The sequence below is a fragment of the Echinops telfairi genome, unplaced genomic scaffold (assembly GCF_000313985.2).
Source record: "Echinops telfairi isolate 266 unplaced genomic scaffold, ASM31398v2 ScPeMD7_18;HRSCAF=68, whole genome shotgun sequence".
Lineage (NCBI taxonomy): Eukaryota > Metazoa > Chordata > Mammalia > Afrosoricida > Tenrecidae > Echinops > Echinops telfairi.
The window spans coordinates 35516926-35535927 of record NW_022103915.1 but is presented as its reverse complement, the minus strand read 5'-3'; the positions used below and the strand labels follow the sequence as shown (position 1 = coordinate 35535927).

General features: G+C 49.8%; 1 protein-coding gene across 4 annotated transcripts in view; it reads left to right on the top strand.

The window, feature by feature from the left end:
- SMOC1 (SPARC related modular calcium binding 1) overlaps positions 1 to 19002 on the top strand; it is a 176323-nt gene that overhangs the window by 117297 nt on the left and 40024 nt on the right. For 3 of the 4 annotated variants that reach the window (XM_045288158.1, XM_045288157.1, XM_045288160.1), the window contains exons 6-7: positions 13493 to 13582; positions 15812 to 15892. In XM_045288158.1, the coding sequence (XP_045144093.1) occupies positions 13493 to 13582; positions 15812 to 15892 (171 nt within the window). The remainder of the gene's footprint in view (positions 1 to 13492; positions 13583 to 15811; positions 15893 to 19002) is intronic. The other variant, XM_045288159.1, reaches the window with a different exon arrangement.

The window sequence follows — 19002 nt, the reverse complement described above, 5'->3', positions numbered from 1 at the left end:
TGCCCCAGGCAGGGGAAGGGGGTCAAAACTTTAGAGTATTTACTTAATCCCTTGGAATGGCCTCTCTTTGCTCCGTTCTTTGGGCCCCGTGTTTCACCAAGTCCTTTATGGGCACATGTGTGGTAATTAACACGTGCAATGGAGGACCGGGCCATGTGTTTGCGTTTCAAATATCCATTGATCTGGGGCAGTCCCATCCTGGCTTTGCCCTCCCTCTCGTCTCCTTTTGCCCTGGCCCTTGAAGAGAGGCAGGTGTGCGTGTGTGTGTGTGTGTGTGTGTGTGTGTGTGTGATATTCACATGTATTTTATCATGCTACTGAGGCAATTCTGAATAGAGAACAATGGGCCAGGCAGACCCTTGCACTCTGGGAATCTGCCGCTCCATGGGGTGTAGACTACAGAAGGGGAAAATTCCAGGTTCCCTTTGCATTTTCATTGAAGTCATCCCAACGGAAGTGGGCCCCAAAAGAAATACACCCAAAGATCATGAAGTAACCTTGATTGGCTTCTCCCGTCTGTACCAAGGCCTGTGGATTTTCCTAAGGAATTGGTTTTGGGAACTTGATGGGGCTGAGTGTGGGCGAGTTGGGGAATTCTCAGGACAACTGATCACAAAGTCTCGGGCCGGACGTGGGCTCTGTTGCTTGTGCAAGAGGCCAGGGGAGTGCCAGCCTCCGGGGAGATGATGGGCCATGAAGAAGGAGAGAACATGGGGACGCAGTTGGGAGAGGACTTCTGACGGCTAGCTGTGAGCTCTTTTCTGAGTGGCCAGGACCTCAGAGGCTCAGTAGTGATGCCATGACAAGTGACGAGTGAACGTGAAGGTCATCGGGTGTTTGCTCCAGTTGGCTTTGGCTTTGGGTAAGCGGTAAGGAAAGTAAATGGGGGAAAAAAGATGTTTAAAGGGTTTGCATGAGTGTCTGTGTTTGCCAAACCGCTCTTGGAGAAGCGCAAACTTTTTAATACGCAACCTACCTTTAATGTGAGGAGCTCCCACTCCGCCCCTCCAAACCACTAGCTACTCCACACAAATGTAGAGTGAACCACACGCATTTCTCCAAGGTCACTTTCCTTGTCTCTACCTGTAGAATCTTTAGTGGTGCCTGTTGTACTCATTTGCACCCACTCGGAGACCTGGTCACCCTAGTGATGGATCAAGCACACTGCCCTTTTGAGCAAGGGGGTGCTCAGGCAGGGTACAGGGACTGATGGCAGACATCCTAGCTTAAGGGACTGTGCCTTCAGCCTGAGCCCTCTTGGACATCGGAAAGAAACGAACCTCACTGTGTCAGCCTGGCTGAGGTGGGCAGAGCTGGCTAGCCGGCCACGTGCAGAGGGTCACCCTTACTCCGCACGTGCTGTTAGCCTCTTCCCAACCACTTCCTTTTTCTCTCCGAGCACTGAGGGGCAGGCTTAGTCAGTAGCTGATCTCTGAGAATTGCCATCACGTGGCAATGGTCTAACGCACCAGCTTTGCAGTGATCGGGTCTCTCTCTCTCTCTCTCTCTCTGTGTGTTTGCACTCTCATGAATGCAGGGCACCTCCCGCCTTCCCAGTTCCCCACTCCCCAAATCTGACTCCACTCTGCTCACCCCTCCCACTCCTTCTTGGGCCCCAGTCTAGGGAAGTTTCTGCCTAGAAGGTACTATAGGAAGAGTTTGAAGCCCGGCCTCTTAAGACAGGAAAGGAAATGGATTTTAGGGATGTAAAACCCTCCTAGTCGTGGTTTCTTCTGAGCCCCTCATAAAATGAGTAAGGAATCTTGGTGGCGCAGGGGTTAAGCATTTGACTGCTAACCAGAAGGTCTGTGGTTTGAACCCATCTACTCCAAGGGAGAAAGAGGTGCCAGTCTGCTTCCATTAAGGTGAGTGACCGCCAGAAACCCGGCGGGGCAATGCTGCTCCCCGTGGTTTGGTTCGGTTGGTGGCAGTAACCAGTAGAACCTTACATGTGTTAGTATTATTATTCTCTTAATCCATCACTAGCCACTGAAATCTTTCTGAGTACCAGGCTCTTTCTGACACCGAGGGTGCAGGGATGAATAAAATGAGAGCCCTGGGCTCCCGGAACTCACCCTCGAAGGGGTCTTAGCCTCTCATTGCAGAGGTATCTTCCGGTGAATGTAGAGCCACCCAGGCAAGCAGCAGACTTCCAGATACCTCTGCGAGGAAGGTGCACAGCCCTGGTTGGTAGCTTGCATCCAGAGCCTATTGAGAAGGGCCCTGGGAGGTTGCTGCTAGGGATAAGCTTGCCCCCCAGTGGGCTTGAGCCTCTTGCGTGGTGCCTTTGGTGAGGCTACCGAAGTTCAGGTGAGAGAGTTCTGAGCCACTCAGTCCGTTGAAAATATGTTCACAGGTTCACTTGTGAACCAGTTCTGGGTGTGGCACAGTGACTTGGAGGGAGGGAGGGAGGGACTTGTGGTTGGAATTCCCTCAGGGTCCCTTCTGATCCCTTTATCTCCACCTCTGAGGGCCAGGTAGTTCATGTCATAAACTTAAAACAAACGAACAAAAAGCAAACCCATTGCCATTGAAGCCACCCTCAATCATGTTTCTAAGACTTTATAAATCTTCATGGGAGCAGACAGCCTCATCATACCCTAAGGGAACAGCCAGTGGGTTTAAACCGCCAACCATGCAGTTAGCAGCCCAACCCTTCCCCGGCTGCACCTCCAGGGTTCTTCTAGTGCTCGTCACAGAGGCAGAGGGATGGTCCCTTCCAAGACCTGTTACCTAGGCTCCGTGACCGGATTCAAGGCCTGATTATTTGCAAACGCGTCTTGAGAGGCAACAGAAGGAGCCTGTGTACCACTGTCGGGTAGGTGTTGGACTGAAACCACAAGGTCCAGGGTTCAAACTCACTAGCTGCTCTTCAGGAGAAGCTAGCTACTTCCTGAAAAGATTTCCAGCCTCAGAAATCCCATAGCGGGTGAGTGTATGTGGGAGGCACCTTGATGGAATGGGTAAACCACTTTTTAATAGGAAAATAAGGCGAGAGGCATCCTTCCTGCTGATTTTTAAGACTTAGTGTGGCCACAGAGATCAAGGCACTGTGATCATGGTGGAGAGTAGACGTAAATCAGCGAAATAAATCGTGGGTCCAGATGGACCCCGTACTCTGGTCCGTTGGGTTTTTGATAAAGGTGAAAAAGCAATTACATGGAAGAAGGACCTTCTTTTTTTCCTTTTTTCTGTTTTCATTTTAACGAATGCTGCTGGAGTGATTGAACGCACATGGATCAAACAAGAGACCCTCTACCTACCCCTCACATCTTATACAAAATTCAATTTAAAATGACTCCATGAATGTAAAATATTAAAATCCTTAGAAGAAAATAGAGGAGGAGAATTTGGGAACAAGATGAACCTAGAGCTTTTGTGTTTTAGCACATAAAATCAGATTATAAGCCAGACTTCATTAAAATTAAGAACCTGCCCTGTGAAAGACCCGGTGTAGAGAATGAAAATAAATACAGACTAGGAGACAATAATTTGCAAACTGTGTATCTGGCAAAGGACTTGCACCTAGAATCTGTGTGTGTATAACACCTCTCAACCAGTTCAATTAGAATATGGGCAAAAAGACCTGGACGTGGCACGCGACATCCCACTGAAGAGGCTACACAGATGGCACATAAGTACATGACAAAGCGCTCAACCTCCTCATCCCCGGGAAATGCAAATTAGGACCATGGCGAGTTACTATGATCCACCAATTAGAACAGCTCACATAAAAATCGTGGCCATACCAAATGTTGGTGGGGAAGCAGAGGAAAGGGCTTGGTCACCCCTTCCTTGCAAGAAGGTAAAATGGCCTGGTTGCTCTGGAAAACAGCTCGAAGCTTCTTGCTTCCCTTTGCCTTGATTGTGTGCTGGTATGAGTTTCCCCGAGCAAATTGGTTTCCCAGCCAACAGTTCGTACACGTTTGTTCCATGACTGAGTTAGTTAATTGTGCCAGCCTGGCCGATAATCACATGTGGGGCTAATTGAAAGGCGGAGGGATAAACGGGTGGGTGAGTCTCGCCTTTCTAGTTCTCGGGTCTCTTGTTTTGTGATAGTTGCACCGGGTGCAGCTGCCTTAGCAGTTCCCTGCTTCAGCTTGCAAGATGGATTTCCTGCAAGACATCCCCAAGGAGAAGCCGCATGGATCTATCCCGATGCAGCCGTGGGTGCTGGAGCAGCCGTGTGGAGACCCCTGCTAGTGCTGAGATGCTTACACGTTCACGGACTCAGCTTTCCTCCTGCAGTCGGCATCATTGCCTCTGTTTTGTGAGGTGGAGGACTTTGTGGACTGGTGTTGGGTTAATGGGTTAATGTTGGACTTGTGGGCTTGGGCAGCATTGGGTTGGGATGTTTTCGTGATGCACCTTTTCTTTACATAAAATTCTCTCTTATACGTGAGTCGCCGTGGATTTGTTTCTCCAAAGGACCCAGACTAATACAGTGACCATGTTCAGACTGCGCAGTGTGGCAGCACTCTCCCCATTTCCTCTCAGGGTTTCCCACTTCCATTTGTCCTTCTTACCTGTCGCTTCCCATCGGCTGAGCTTTCTTCCTGGTAGAATGCTCCCCTTTTGATCGCATATGGCTAAGGGGTCTAAGGACTGTGCTCCTTCCTGTTGTTGACATTCACCTCCTAAGCGAGCCTTTAACTGGGAGTTCAGCCATGGGGCTAAGATCGGTTGCTTCTAGGCTTGAAGGATGTCTAAGGGCAATCCTCTAGGGACTATCACTAGTCACTATCACACTGAGAAGCCTGGTCTGCCTTGATTTGGAGTCGTATTCCACATTTGTCGTCCACTAAATCTAGGACCTCCGAAGCGAATCCTGTTCAAACACTGATACTGGTAGCTGGATGCCATCTTGTTCTTCTGGTCTCTGTACTTCCCTAGTCCTTTGTCCCAATTGTTTCCTGATGGGAAAAGATCCACAGCTGTACTTTTGAGACCCCAGTGGCTCCTCCCCCAAATAGGATGTAGACCGTTGTCATTATGGCCGCTGTATGACAATTGACTGTGAAGTTCCCTGAGACTGTGACCTGGAGCCCCCAGGCCCGGTGACACATTTCCTCAAAAAGTTTGCTCATAGCTAAGAAGTGTTTTGTAAGTCCGCTTGCTGCCCGCTTCCCTATATTCATGGGTGTATTTGTAGCACTGATCAGTACATAGGTCGAATATCCTGTCAAGCCTGCATATATGTTCATGGTGTAGTCCTATTCGCCTTCCCGCATCTGCAGCTCACACGTCTCTCTGTTGGATCTACTTGAGGACCCTTGTTCTTCCCAGATGGCATGTGCGATAAAATATACCTCGGTTGCACTCGGCTCCCGGAAAGCGTTACATTCTTGGGAACCCACAGGGGCAGTTCTGCCCTGTCCTAGAGGGTGTGGTATGACTTGTAGTCCACTCCATGCAGCGAGTTTTTTGTTTTTGTGTTGGCTTCAGCACTTTGTTCTGACACCCCCCCCCCCTTATTATACATTGCTTTTCCTTTCATCCCAGTTTTTATGTTTCTACTCTCTAGAAAGGTCTTTACAAAGCTAATGTGTACTGAGTACAGGATCCAGCAATCGCACTCTAAGCACTGAAATGAAAATTCATGTCCACACCTAAGGCTGAATGCAAATGTTGATAGCTCTCTCTGTAACAGCCAGAACTGCGTGGCATGAATTGTACGAACAATGAACACACACTAATGAAAGGCTAGTGGAATCAGAAGGAGGTCTGTGAATTATGTCATTGCCAGTTGCCTAACTTTGATAGTGTACTGTAATTTTGTCAGTTATTACCATTGGGGGAACTGGGTGAAGGGTACATGGGACCTCACGATTATTTTTTATAACTTCCTAGGAAGGAAGAATCATTTTGAAATTTTTAAAAGTTAAAATTAAGTTAGCAGTCTTCTGGGTTTAACAGCCCTCACTGCTGCCGGTACCTCCTCCTGCTCTTCTGTCCCCGGTCCATGTCTTTCACTAGCCTTGTGGTTTCGCAGGGGATGGAAGACCTTGAGGATGGGGGTGGGGGTGGGGGGCTGGCTGCTTATAAAAAGGCAGTCTTAAGTTTGCGTTCACTCTTTTGGGGCGGGAGTGTGCAGGTGGGTGGACAGAAACAACAACATTGATCTCTTGCGCTGGGAAAGACCTAACTTGCCCAGATATTTGCTGTCGATGGTCAGAATCAGGACAGCTCACCCAGCATTTCTGGGTCTCCATGGCCATGGGCCAGGCATCTCCGGAAATGTTGCGGTTGGCCAGCATCCCGTCCTCCTCCTGGTGTGATTCATGCCAGACTGTTCAGAGACCGTTGCAAACAGACACGGTCATCTCCCTTTTATCGACAGAGCCAGCCATCTTGCTCTCTGCACAGGGCCCCCCAGTCACCTGCTGAAGGAGCTGGTGCACATGTGGCCCCTTCCACGGTACGAACCTCCAGCACATCTTTCAGGGGGAGTTTCTCACCATGAGTTGTAAAGATAGACGGTGACAGCCTTGATGGAAACAAGAGGGAGGATGACAAGCCTGGACATGGCTTAGGAAAAGCCCAGGACTTGAAGGGGACTTGGGATTGCTGAGAGACCTTCTGAGTCTCAGGGTGGGGGTGGGGGCTTTTTTTTTCCTCCCTCTCCAAGGCTTTTCAGTCTCAGAGACCCCAAGAGATGCCATTAATACAGATTCCTACGCTGGCCCCCTTTGGCACATTTGCTTTTGAGGGACCTGGAAGAGAAAGCTCTTTGTATGTGGTCAGAATAAACTCATTGTACACCCAGACAATTAACTCCTCAACAGCCTTGCCTGGCCCTTGAAAGGCCTAGCCCTGCTTCCCTGGCCCTCTTGGGTTCTATTCAGTTCCTTAAGCACACCAATGAGGTTTTTGGGTTTTTTTTTTGGGGGGGGTTGTTTTGTTTTGTTTGTTATTCTGAAAAGTCTCTCTCTGAGACTAGTCCGAGGGGATCAACATTGTCCTCAGCCTGGCATTTATCTCCACTGGTCAGTGAGTGTCAATCAGGAATCAAAAAGCCAAACAGAAGAGGCTTTGAACGATGTCCTTGGGGGTCGAAGAGACTAACAGCTGTCAGTGCAAGGGCCGGGCCTTCTTGCAGGCTAAGGAATTGTACTGTCATGCAAACCTTGTTGAGGCTCACAGAGCCTGGGGTCGGGGGTGGGGGCTGTGACTTTTGGGGACTGCACCTGCAAAGACCATTCAGGTTTGGGGGGTGGGCAGCCTTGGGAGGCCTGATGCCACAGCTCCCTCTGGGTCTGGGCTGTTTCTGGGCTGCTCACGGACTTTGAGATCTGGAGTAAATGGCTCGCGCTAAGGCTTGAGTCCTTCATCGGCCGGCTTTCTTCCTCTGTCCTGGTTGGCGGGGAAAATGGATGAGGAAAGCCACTTGCTAGACTCTGTTGGAGTCTTGTGAAATCTGGCAACTTTGCTATCCTTGTTAAACTTGACATCCTCCTGGAGAAATTCCCATGCACTGCCCTTTTAAAGTTGTATTTCACTTTTCCAAATTTACTTCTTCTTCCTGTCAGAAGAGTGATCACCTTTGGATGGGCTTTTTATTTTTCAGCGTTCCATCCTTTTGCCTCTGGTCCAGAGGAGTATTAGGGTATTAAAACTCCATGTAGTCTTTCTATTTGCGGTTCAAAAGAATATGTATGAGGGATCAAATCGCCATGTGCTTATAGACTTGAATAAGCTGAGATGCTGATGGGGTCCCTGGAAGGGGGCCGGGTTGGGGGGGGGGCGGGTACAAATGGCTGCTAGTGGAAAGGTTAGTGGTTCAGATCTACTCAGGGGTGCCTCGGAAGAAAGGCTTGGCAACTGATTTCTGGCAACTGAGTTCTGAAAGCCCAGCCATTGAAAACCCCATGAGCACAGTCCTACTCTGATACACACAGGGCTACTACTCTGAGTCGGGAGGGACTCCATGGTCACTGGTGGCGGTGTGGGGATTCACACCTGTGGGAAGAGTCTCCCACACCCTGGCTCTCCCCAATTGAGGATGGATCTGATGATTGAGCTGCTGCTGCCTGATCCACAATGACCTTCCCTCCTCTGTGTTAACAGTTTAATTGAGGTATAGTTTACACCCAGAAAACTTACCCCTGGTGGTACAGTGGTTAAGCACCTGGCTGCGAAACCGAAAGGCCAGTGGTTCCAACCCACCAGCTGCCCCACAGCAGAAAGACGTGGCCATCCACAGAGACGACAGCTTCGGAACGCCCTGGTGCTGGTCTAACCTGTCCAATAGGGGAGCTGGGGTCAGCATCAGCTCCACGGCATCCAAGTGGACAGTGGAATGGATGTACAGTGAACCCTTGCCACTTCGCGCTTCGACTTCCACGGCTTCACTCTATCGCGGTTTTTGCGTAACAGCGCATGCTCTGTCATTACTGCCACTGATTGGCTCATACTGTACATGCTTCTGTCTGCATCGCTACGTATCGGAGCTACATATCAGAGCATTTTTGCTTTTGTACAGTGTACTGTAATTGTTTGTGATTTTTAAAAAATTTTATCTAAGCCCTATGATGGCTCCTAAACGAGCTGCTTCTTCTAAGCCTTCTGACAATAAAAATAAACGCCAGAGGAAGATGCTCACCATCCAGGAAAAGGTAAAACTTTTGGATATAAGGAATCCTACTTCGCGGAATTTCATTTATCACGGTAGGGTCTAGAACTGGTTAACCGCGATAAACGAGGGTTCACTGTAATACTTTTAGAGAGTTGAAAATATTGCCAGAAGGCAATTTTAAAACATTTCCATCATTCCAAAAAGGTACCTTGCGCCCATTTACAATTAATCCCCACTCCCCGGCCCCACCCTCCACCGTAGAACAACGTGAATCTACTTTCTAGCTCTATGGCTTTACCTTTGCTGGACATCTGGCTTCTGCCTCTGGCTCCTTTCACTTTGCATCGTGCTAACTGGGTCCTTCGGTGCTGGTGAGTGTTCGGGGTCTGTTCCTCTTCGTGGCTGACTTGTGATGTACTCCATCAGATGAACAAGCTGCACGTTCCTCACCCATCCACGAGTTGACAGGCGTTTAGATGGTTTCCGATTGGGGATTATGGATCATGCTGCTATTGACATTCACATATATGGCTTTGTGTAGATAGGATTGTATCTCTCGAGCAGATTCCTTGTAGTGAGATTCGTGTTTAGTAAGTGTACGTTTTACTCTTTAAAGAAACTGCCCAGCTGTGTTCCAAAGTGAGTGTGCAATCGAGCATTGCTGTCAGCAGTGGGTGGAGGTGTCTGTTTGTTCCTGTCCTGGCCGGCACTTGGTATTGTCCACCTTTTTCACGGGAGCCATTCTTTTAGGACAGATAGTGGACTCCCATTGTGGTTGTAATCTGCATTTCCTAATGAGCCGGTGGGCTTCTGGTCATGCATTTATTTGCCAGTCATACATCTTCTTTGGTAAAAACATCTCATCCAAACATTGGGCCTGCTTTTAAAGTTGGTGGTTTGTCAGAGTGAGTGGTAACATTTATCTTTTTTTTTTTTTTTAATATGATAGGATGTTACTCTTGCCAATCCAATTTTAAAAGTAAGCAGCTGCGTGTGGTCACGCTTTGAAGGTTTGAAGGTTTTCCCACCTATGCCGTGTCCTGAGGCAGTGTCCTCGGGCAGCCACCCCTCATCTTCAGAAGACGGTGCTGCTTCCCAGAGACTTCCAGTGCGCCGTTCTTGTCACCCTACTGCGAGTTGAATGTCAAGCCTGCCTCTGGACTCTGACCCTACTTGAGACCGGAGAGCCGGGACCCTTGGTAGCGGCTTTCCTCTCTCCCCAGGGCCCAGGGTAGGACGGGGGTGTTCTAAGGCTGGTCTGGAAGCAGAAGGGATGTGGCTCTTGGGCCTAGGCCTTGGCCCCCTGCTTGGTAGAAGGGTGTGCTTATTCGCTGGACTGGAAGCCAGGTGCCCAGAGATGATCGTCAGAAGTTCCTGTTGGCTTTGGCTTCGGCTTTACAGCCTTGGGGTATGCTGGCTTTCCCAGGTGGCTCCCCTGGCAGCAGGGTACCGCGTCTTTTCTCACTTCATAAAGATCCCCAGCTAGGGCCTCCCTTACGGCAGCGCAACTGCACCTCCTCACCCTTGGTGACCCGACCCTGCGGGGAGACGCACTGCTAGCCCCTGGCTTCCTGCTCTGAGGGTTCTGGCCTGGCACTCCGGGCTCTTAGTGGAGGGCCATGATCTGCAGCTGTGAACACCTTCCCCAGGACACCCTCCTGCTCTCGCTGCGCGAGCTCAGACCATCTCAACTCTCCTGTGGGTGACAGGTGAAAGCTTTCCAGAAAGATAAGGTGCTGGGGGGGGGGGGGGGGGGTGGTGGTGGAAGGGAGCACTTGAATGTACACGAAACATACTAAAATACTGCTCGAGCCATATCGTACTTGGGCTCTCCCCTTCGTCCCTCTGGGACGTGCTTTCTTGTTTTCCCGTTGTTAGCACAGAAGACTCCTAAACTGAAGCCACCCTGGGCGGAGGGTCTGGGCAGACTGTGCTGAGCTATTTAGACTGTGAACGCCGGCGCATCTGGCAGCAGCCACCCAATGTGCATCACAGCTGCCAAAGGACTCCACTCAGTGGTTCGCTGAATTCAATGGAAAGAGGTGTTCATAGAGCCAGGGGAAGTGATGCTATTAAAAAAAGATGACATTGTGTAGCTCTGTTCCGTGTTTAGTGTTTATCCTCCCTCAGTGACTTCCAGATCAAACTTACACCATGTGGCATCCAACACGGTGCCTCTTTTGGACTCTGGTTAGAGGCAAGGAAGTGGCCCCGCATAGCCGCTCCCCTATCCTGCAGTATGTCATCTTTAGCGTGCAGGATCTGTCTGCCGGTCGCACAGTCAAGATCACATTGTTCCTTTAGGGAACTGGATCTTGCTGTCAGCACAGGAGACTAATAACAAGGTCAAGTGTCACACGCTTGTCAGACTGCTGGCTTCAAACACCAGCAAGGATTGAGGGTCGCCACAGCCCGAATCTTAAAATCCCCAGGGTGAGAGGTTGGTGCTTGAACGGAGTCTGGACTCTATGTTCTTTCTCCCTCCCAACAAGAAGTAGGCCAAAGATCTTGAGCACTCCGAAGGACAGAGGGTGGCAGAGGGGGTTACAAGTTGGGCTGCTAACCACAAGGTCAGCAGTTTGAAACCACATGAGCAAGACGAGGCTCTCCACTCTCATTAAGAGTTACCATCTTGGCAACCCAAAGGGGCAGTTCTACCCTGTCCTGGCAGATCACTGAATAGGAATTGGCTCTGTGGCGATGCATTTTTTGAGTGCGCACCCACCGACATGCCAGAGACGATCTGAAACCAGGGGTTCTCCATCAGGAAGGGGGGCTTGTAGAATGTCATGTGCTGTTCCTGAGACCTCCGGCAGTCCGAGGAAGAGGGTGGTGTAATCGTAAGGCGTCTGAGACCACCATCTTTCCCCTCCTTCTTTAACCCAAGGGAAGCCAGAGAGACATTGCTGTTTAATGGGGTGAAGAGCCCTGCTTCCAACCTTCCCCAAGTGAAAGCACGTCTTGCTACAGACAGAGCACAGGTGCACGAAGGGGTACAGTCCATGACTAGCTAGACAAGCTGTCTGCGCTACTAACATTTTATTCAGGGAATGACTAGGGGGAAAAGGTATCTGCAAAGGCTTTTTGAAGGGGTAGTTGGGGAAATGCTTGAGGATCCCCGATCTGAGCTAAGGTTTGGGGAGCCTTGATCAATACAACCCACGGGTCCTGCCAGATAAACAAAGTCTGCACTAACTCCTGACCAGCAAAAGTTCTTGCTCTGCAGAGAGAGCTGCGGACCCCACTAGAGGATGCCCATCAGGGCTCAGTTGTTGGGAACTCAATGGTCCTAGCATCTACCTGAGAGGCCTGCAAGCCAATCCACGATGATTTCTGCAGATTCCCACATCCTCTCCGATTGTGTGTGTTGCACCTCTTCCTGGGAGTTCAGGTGCTTGCTATTTCACAGTTTAAAATAGTCTAAGGATGTCCTAATCCTCTTGGTTTCAGGTGTGCTGGCGAATATAATTTCTCATTTAAGGATCGGCACAAAGTTGGCTTTATGAGATCTGAAGAGGTTCAAGAGGTCCCAAGTGTCCAACTTTTCCAAACTGCCTTCCCTTTCCTTGTCTCTCACCTCAGCCACACCCTCCTTTCCAGGCCTCTTGCTCCTGAGCGGGAGCTTGGTGATTTGCTGTGACATCTCACAGAACTCAGGCAGCAGGCTTACAGTCAAGTGGTCTGCTAGAGAAGAGACAGGGTGCAACTTGGGATCAGGATCAACTTGGAAGTGTCAGGGACAACTCAGGATGCAGTTTTGACCCTCTGCTGGAGAGTCCTGCTCCAGGCCCAGGTCTTGCTGGGATCTTCTTCAGCAAATGTTACAGCTCTTAGCTTCCTGATCCTACTGCAGCTATGTTATAGCTTCTCTCCCCATGTCTCCATGGAAGGCTATCAAACTAACAAAACCGACCAATCCCCTTGGTAGGGTTCCACACACCTTATTTGCATCGTCTCACACATCATTGAATAAGGAAGGCCGAAGAGGCATCAGTGCATTGGGATTTTGGTGCTGGCGAAGAATATTGAAAACCCCACATCCCGTCAAAAGACTAAACAAATCTGTCTCGGAAGAAGTACAGCCAGAATATTCCTTAGAAGCCAGGATGGGAGGCTTCATCTCACATACTTGGGGCATATTATTAGGAGAGGCTAGTCCCTGAAAAATGACACCGTATTTGGTAAATAGAGGGGCAGCGCAAAAGAGGAGGTCCCCTGACAGGCTGGGCTGACACGGCGGCAGCAACATTGGGCTCAAACCTAAGAACCACTGTGAGGTTGGACAGGATCCAGCGGTGGTGCGTCCGCAGTGCCTCGGTTGCTAGGAGCCAGAATGGACTCGATGACCCTAACAAGGACAAGTCAATGACTGTGTGGCAGTCACAAAGCCTAAAGCCAGAAAGGCAACGGAAGTGTCATTCTCTGCACCACAGTCGGAGAGAAAAGACCCCTTCTCCTCGCCATCTCACAGTGGAGATGGAGCTGTAAGGAGGAGTTTTCAAGGGAATGTTGCCAAGCTCGCACGTTCCCCTCAAGCTTTTTGATCGCTGGGAAAGATGCTGAGTTGGTACCTTACGCAGGAGGACAGGAAGGAGCTCGGGATACCAGAATTAGATGCCACCAGATCTGCTGCCTGTGACCTGTTATGCCTGGTCAGACACAGGGTTGTGTAGGAGGACACCTAGCCCAGCTCTCTGGGGAGGACAGAGATAGAGCCACCTGTCATGCTTCGATGGGACAGCGAGAGCCCCATCCCTGGACTGGCAAGCTCACACCGACGTGGGTTTCCCTGTTGCTGGGTCTTCTTTTCTTCATCCTCTTTTCTTCTTGGTCTCCTTGAGGCTTGGCCGGGCCCTGGGCAACCCCAACCATTCAACAGTGCTGGAGAGTAGATAGTATTTACCTCAATAATGGTAGTCTCTTTTCAATTCTTTCTCACCCTGAATTCAGATGACGGAGCTAAGCCGACACCCACAATGGAGGCGCAGCCGGTCTTCGAAGGAGATGGTGAGCTCCTGTGTTGCTTCTCACCCACTCTTGGATGTGGGAAAGGTCTTTCCTTGGGATGTTTGCTTAAGCTTCTTTCTTAATTTCCACCTTTCCCAGTTTAAGCTGAGTATTATATATATATAAATTATATAAAAAAAAATATATAATTATATATATATATAGGATTTATTTTATATATATATATATATATAATAAATCCTATAAGGAACTGGTGTGTCCTACACTCTGGAAAGGTCCTCTGTTCTTTGCAGGCTGATATCCAACAATAACATAGCCTGGACAGACCTACTGAGTGGCCGAGACCAAGGAGTCAGGACCGAGAGTGGAAATTAGGCCAGCAGTGCCCCACAGTCAATAAGCCAGCACATATAAATATGCCTCCTATTGGCCTGAGGGATGGCAGAGAAATAGAAGAAATGTGTGCCTTTGCTCTCAAGACATATGCAACTATTAGAGAACTTTATGGGGAAAATGGATGGCATAATGGTTATATATTGGACTGTTTACTGCAGGGTCAGCAGTTCGAAACCACCAGCAGCTCCATGATAGAAAAATGAGGCCTTCTACTCCCGTAAAGATTTACAGTCTCAGAAACCCACAGGGGCAGTACTGCCCTGCCCTATAGGGTTACTTTAAGCCACAATCCACTCTATGGCAGTAAGGGCTTTTTTTGGTTTTGTTTTGCTTTTTAAATAGGTTAAATGGTATGATCCCCATTTTAGTGTAGTGGACATTGGTGGAAGAAAGATGTCAGAATGACCTGGGGAGAGTGTGTGAAGAGATGGCACTGCCACTAGCCTGTGAAAGTACAGGGCAGGAATTGGAGGCTTCTAGACAAGGAGCCCTGGTGGTGTAGAGGATGATACGTTGGGCTGCTCACTACAAGGTCAGCAGTTTGAAACCACCAGCTGTGCCAGAGGAGAAAGATGAGGCTTTCTACTTCCATCAAGAGTTAGCCTCAGAAACTCACAGGGACAGTTCTATCCCAGCCTATAGGGTCGCTACGAGTCGGCATTGACTGGGTGGCAGTGAGTTTGGTTGGTTGGTTGGCTGGTTTAGGCAGAGCAACCAGCAAGGCTAATTAAAGGAAGGTGGAGGGTGTGCGGTACTGTTCAAAAGGTTTTGCGGAAAGTGAGCAGGTTTGGCTAGTCAACTGGTTTGGCTCGCTTATAGGGCTAGAGAAACTAGGAGGTCAAGCGAAGTAAAGTTGTCTGGTGTCAAAACAGTCGGAATGCCCTTCTCTGGGGAGGATGGGGAATTGACGACAGGAGAAACAGCAAGGGCGGAAGCTGCTCTGGATTCGGGGGCTGAGTTGCACCGTTTCCAGAAAGCCTGAGAATGAAGCTCGGGTCTCGGGGCAACCAAACATGAGCAACTCTCAGCGGAGTAGGCCCAGGTCTGGGTCGTGGTCTGCGCAGTGAGACAGAGGAAGCCAGAGGGATTGTCCTGAGCACAGAGCCAGCTCTGGAAGAGAGACTGAAATGGGGCTTGTTTGCTGAAGCCTAAGTGTTCATGCTTCTATGGTTCTCAAAGGGTCTGGGTCTTTGGCAAGTCTGGGACCAGAGGGGTCACATGGGAGCCAGGTGAGGACCTTCCTCCCACTTGTGCTGAAGAGTGGGGCACTCTATCTGTCCATTGGGTGAGCTCATGCCCTCCAGAGACCTGGAGGCTCCCTGGGTGCCAGAATTCCATCTTTGCTCAACCAGGAGTCATTAGAAAGGGAATTGACCAACAGATCGGTCCCTGGAGGAGCAGAGCCTGAGCAAGCTGAAATCTGCTGTGGCTCAGCCGCTTCCTCTAAAATGGTCTCTGTGGTTTGTCTGGCGCTCCTGTGTTGACTTATCCCCTTTAAATCTTCTCCCAGGGAAGCAGCTGAGAGGGACTTGGCTTGGCTCATGTCCTCTACCTCCTGGGATAATATTTTTATTCCTGGATGGAGTGGCTCAGTGCCTCTAGACCCTGACCACTCGGGCTCTGGCCCAGGAGGCCCTCCTTGGCTCTTAGGGGCTGATGGAGAGAGGAGTTTCCAATGTAAGGAAAGAGCATGTTGGGACGAGGTGGGTGTGGGTTGAGGGAGGAAGCAGAAGTCCAAGGGTTTATATGCCTCTGGCTTTTAGAACAGCTATTAAAAATCCAGGGGGTGGGGGTAGGGGTACAGGGGGCGAAGGTAGAGTAACTTCAAGTCTCTTTGCCCAGACTTGATTTTCTCTTTATTTTTTTCTCCAGAAATCACAGCTCCAACTCTCTGGATTCAGCACTTGGTAATCAAAGAGTCCAAGATGAACAACACCAATATAAGAAACTCAGGTGACTATTCTTCCTCGGAGGGTTTGTGAAGGAGATCTGGTGGCACTGTGGGTTAAGCATCAGGCTGCTCCCTGCAGATCGGCTGCTCAGCGGGAGAAAGATGAGACTGTCGGTCCTCATACTGATTCAGTCTCAGAAAATCGATCTAGAGTCACGAAGGGTCAGAATTGATTCAATGGCAGTGGGGTTTGGAGGGTACATGTGCCTGAGCCATCTGGGTTTTACCCTGCCATGGTTCTAGGACCACACACTGTGTGGGTTGGGGCCAGCCACTTACCCTGTCTGATTCTCAATGTCTACAGATGCAAAAGGAGAAGATTGCGTGAGTTAGTCTCTTCAGGCTTTAGGCTCCTTCGGTTATTATCTCAGGGAGGATGTCTCGCAAGGGGTTGCTCCCTTAAGTTCACGAATAGTTTTGACTGTAAGTTGTAAGATATTTATTTGCTTTATGCCGTGTTCAAGAATGTCAAAGAAGAGTTAATGGCATCGAGAAACTGGACTTCCAACTTGAAGAGGTTTTGTTCTGTATGTTTTCAAGACGCTCCCTAACTCAGCGGTTCTCAACCTCTGGGTCACTACCCCTTTGGGGGTCAAACGACCCATTCACAAGGGTCACCCGATTCATAACAGTAGCAAAATTATCGTTATGAAGCAGCAACGAAAATAATGTTATGGTAGGGGGGTCACCACCACATGAGGAACTGTATTAAAGGGTCGCGGCACTAAGAAGGTTGAGAACCACTGCCCTAACTGCTTAGTCATGCTTTATTTCTTGTCTGATTTTGGGACGGGGGTGGGTGGGTGGAGGGCGGGGTGGAAGCAGGGCTGTAACCGTGAAGTTGGAGGCTCAGGTCCACTCAGAGGCACCGCAGAAAGAAGATTGGGCTATCTGTTTCTAAAAGGGCAGCCATCAGAGGCCCAGGGAGCACAGTTCTGATCTCACGTGGGGGGGCTCCTCCCCACCCCCATCAGAATTGGCTCAATAGCACCTTTTTGGTTGGCAGTGCTGAGGTTTTGGCACTCGCTGAACCTCTTGCAAAAAAGTGTAGGATGTTTTTTGAAGGGTGATCAGACCCATAGGATTTCGATACAAACCAAAGCCAGTGGCCATCAACAGGGAGATGTATGAACGAGCCCAATCCTTCTCTCAGCCTGGGAAGACAGTGGGGACTCTTACTCTGTCTGATGTATGCCTAGTTGTTGGCAGTGTTAGCTGGACCTCTTCCTTGTGGGCAGGAATGGTTTTAACAAAAAATACAACAGTTCTTCCCAGTTCACCAATGGCATTTACCTGATCATTACCGAATGGCTAGGCTGCAATTGGCCCCCTTTACACTTTCCTATCGGCCAGTCCTGTCCTAAGGATGCAGTGGGGGTGGGGGGCAAGGGGGTGGGGGCTGGTAGACTAGAGTACACAGAGGCATTGAGACGAAGGGGTGGCTCCATTCAGCATCTGTGGCTGTTCTCTGTGGCTGGCGCTGGTCAGTGCCTCCACATGTGTTTTGGGTCCCTGTTTGATAAAAATGGAAGGTATGGGATGATGAGGTAGGAGAGTGGCCATATGGAGTCCCCTGAGCCGGAGCCTGTCATCGCGCAGCACAGTGGGAAAAGCACAGAACCCTGGACTCCCGCGCCAGCTCCCACATCTGGTGGACGACGCTAACCAAGTCCAACAGTGTCCCCAGTCTTAGCGCTCATCTGCAAGACGGGATCATGAGCGCTCAGAGGATTGCCGTGAAAGGTTAACTGAGTTACCATCTGCATGGCGCTTAGTGGATGCCTAGCTAGCTGATATGGAGCAAATGCTTAGTAAATTATATAGCTGTGTATTGGTTATTATTGGTGGTGGTTGCAATAGGACTATGGATTAGGCTGCTTACAGTGAGAGGGCTTCGTTTAGGAAGGTTGTATGACTGGCACCATAAGCAGATGCATGAAACGGATAAGATTCCTCTTAGGACCTTCTCCCTGCTCCCCTCACTGGTAGACAAACATGATAGTTAAAGGGACCTTGTTTGGGCACCTGTAGCACAGGCGTGAGAAGTGACACCAGGAGGCGTCACTCTGGTTCCTGGCCGGTCTGCAGGGCCCCAGTGAAAGGGTCGACTCATTCTGTGGTAGGCATGAAGGCCACCTTTCTCTGACAGTTTGCAGTACTTTTGCCTCTATTGGCAGTTGGCAGTTGCGTCCTTGGATTTCTTTTTCATCTACCGGAGCTTGCTTTCTCCATCTAGAGAGCAGTGGTTCTCAAACTTCCTCATGCCCTTTCAGACAGTTCCTCATGTGGTGGTGACCCCCCCAACCATAACATCATTTTCATTGCTACTTCATCACTGTTATTTTGCTAGTGTGATGAATTGGGTGACCCCTGTGAAAGGGTCGTTGGACCCCCAAAAGGGTCGTGACCCACAGGTTGAGAACCGCTGATCTAGCTATAAACTCTGAGGGCCAGGGCTGTCTTGCTGGCCCTTGATGACAGAGGCATGATAGCTCAGTGTGGTCAAGTGCTTTTGGGGAAAGGGAGCCATGTCATCAGCAGCAGCAGAAGTCCAATCAGAATGATGACTGTCAAAACAGCTCCTCAGTGCCAGGTCCTGCAGCGCTGCACATGTGTGCATACCTTACCATGCCCTCGGAGCCAGGCCTATTCGTGCCCCCTGCTGACGGATGAGGAGAGCAAAGCTTCGAGAGAGGAGACAATGTGTCCTGTGTTGCACAGCTCGCCGGCGGTGGGGTTGGAGAAGGTGCTTTATGCTTGGCAATAGAAGGCCTGTCTTCTTGGGCTGTTTCTGCTTCGCGTAGCAGACGGCTGATGTCAGCTCATTGGATCTTCGTTTCCATGTGGGCACTTCCAGAACTCGGAAAAGGGCGAGTGCAGAGCCATGCTGAGAATTGGCTTCTTTCCTTTATTTGGAGTGACATAGATGTTTTTATCCTTCCCTAGCTGGCCTCAATCATGTCTTTAAAACTAATGTACATGATGGGGTAGTTAGAGGAGACATAGAGGATCCTTTAGAGAAGCTGATAGCAGCACGTTCTAATCAGCACCTTTCAAATTTCCTCATGAGCCGAGACTTTCTCTGTCAGTAACTGGCATGTGCCTCTTCTTG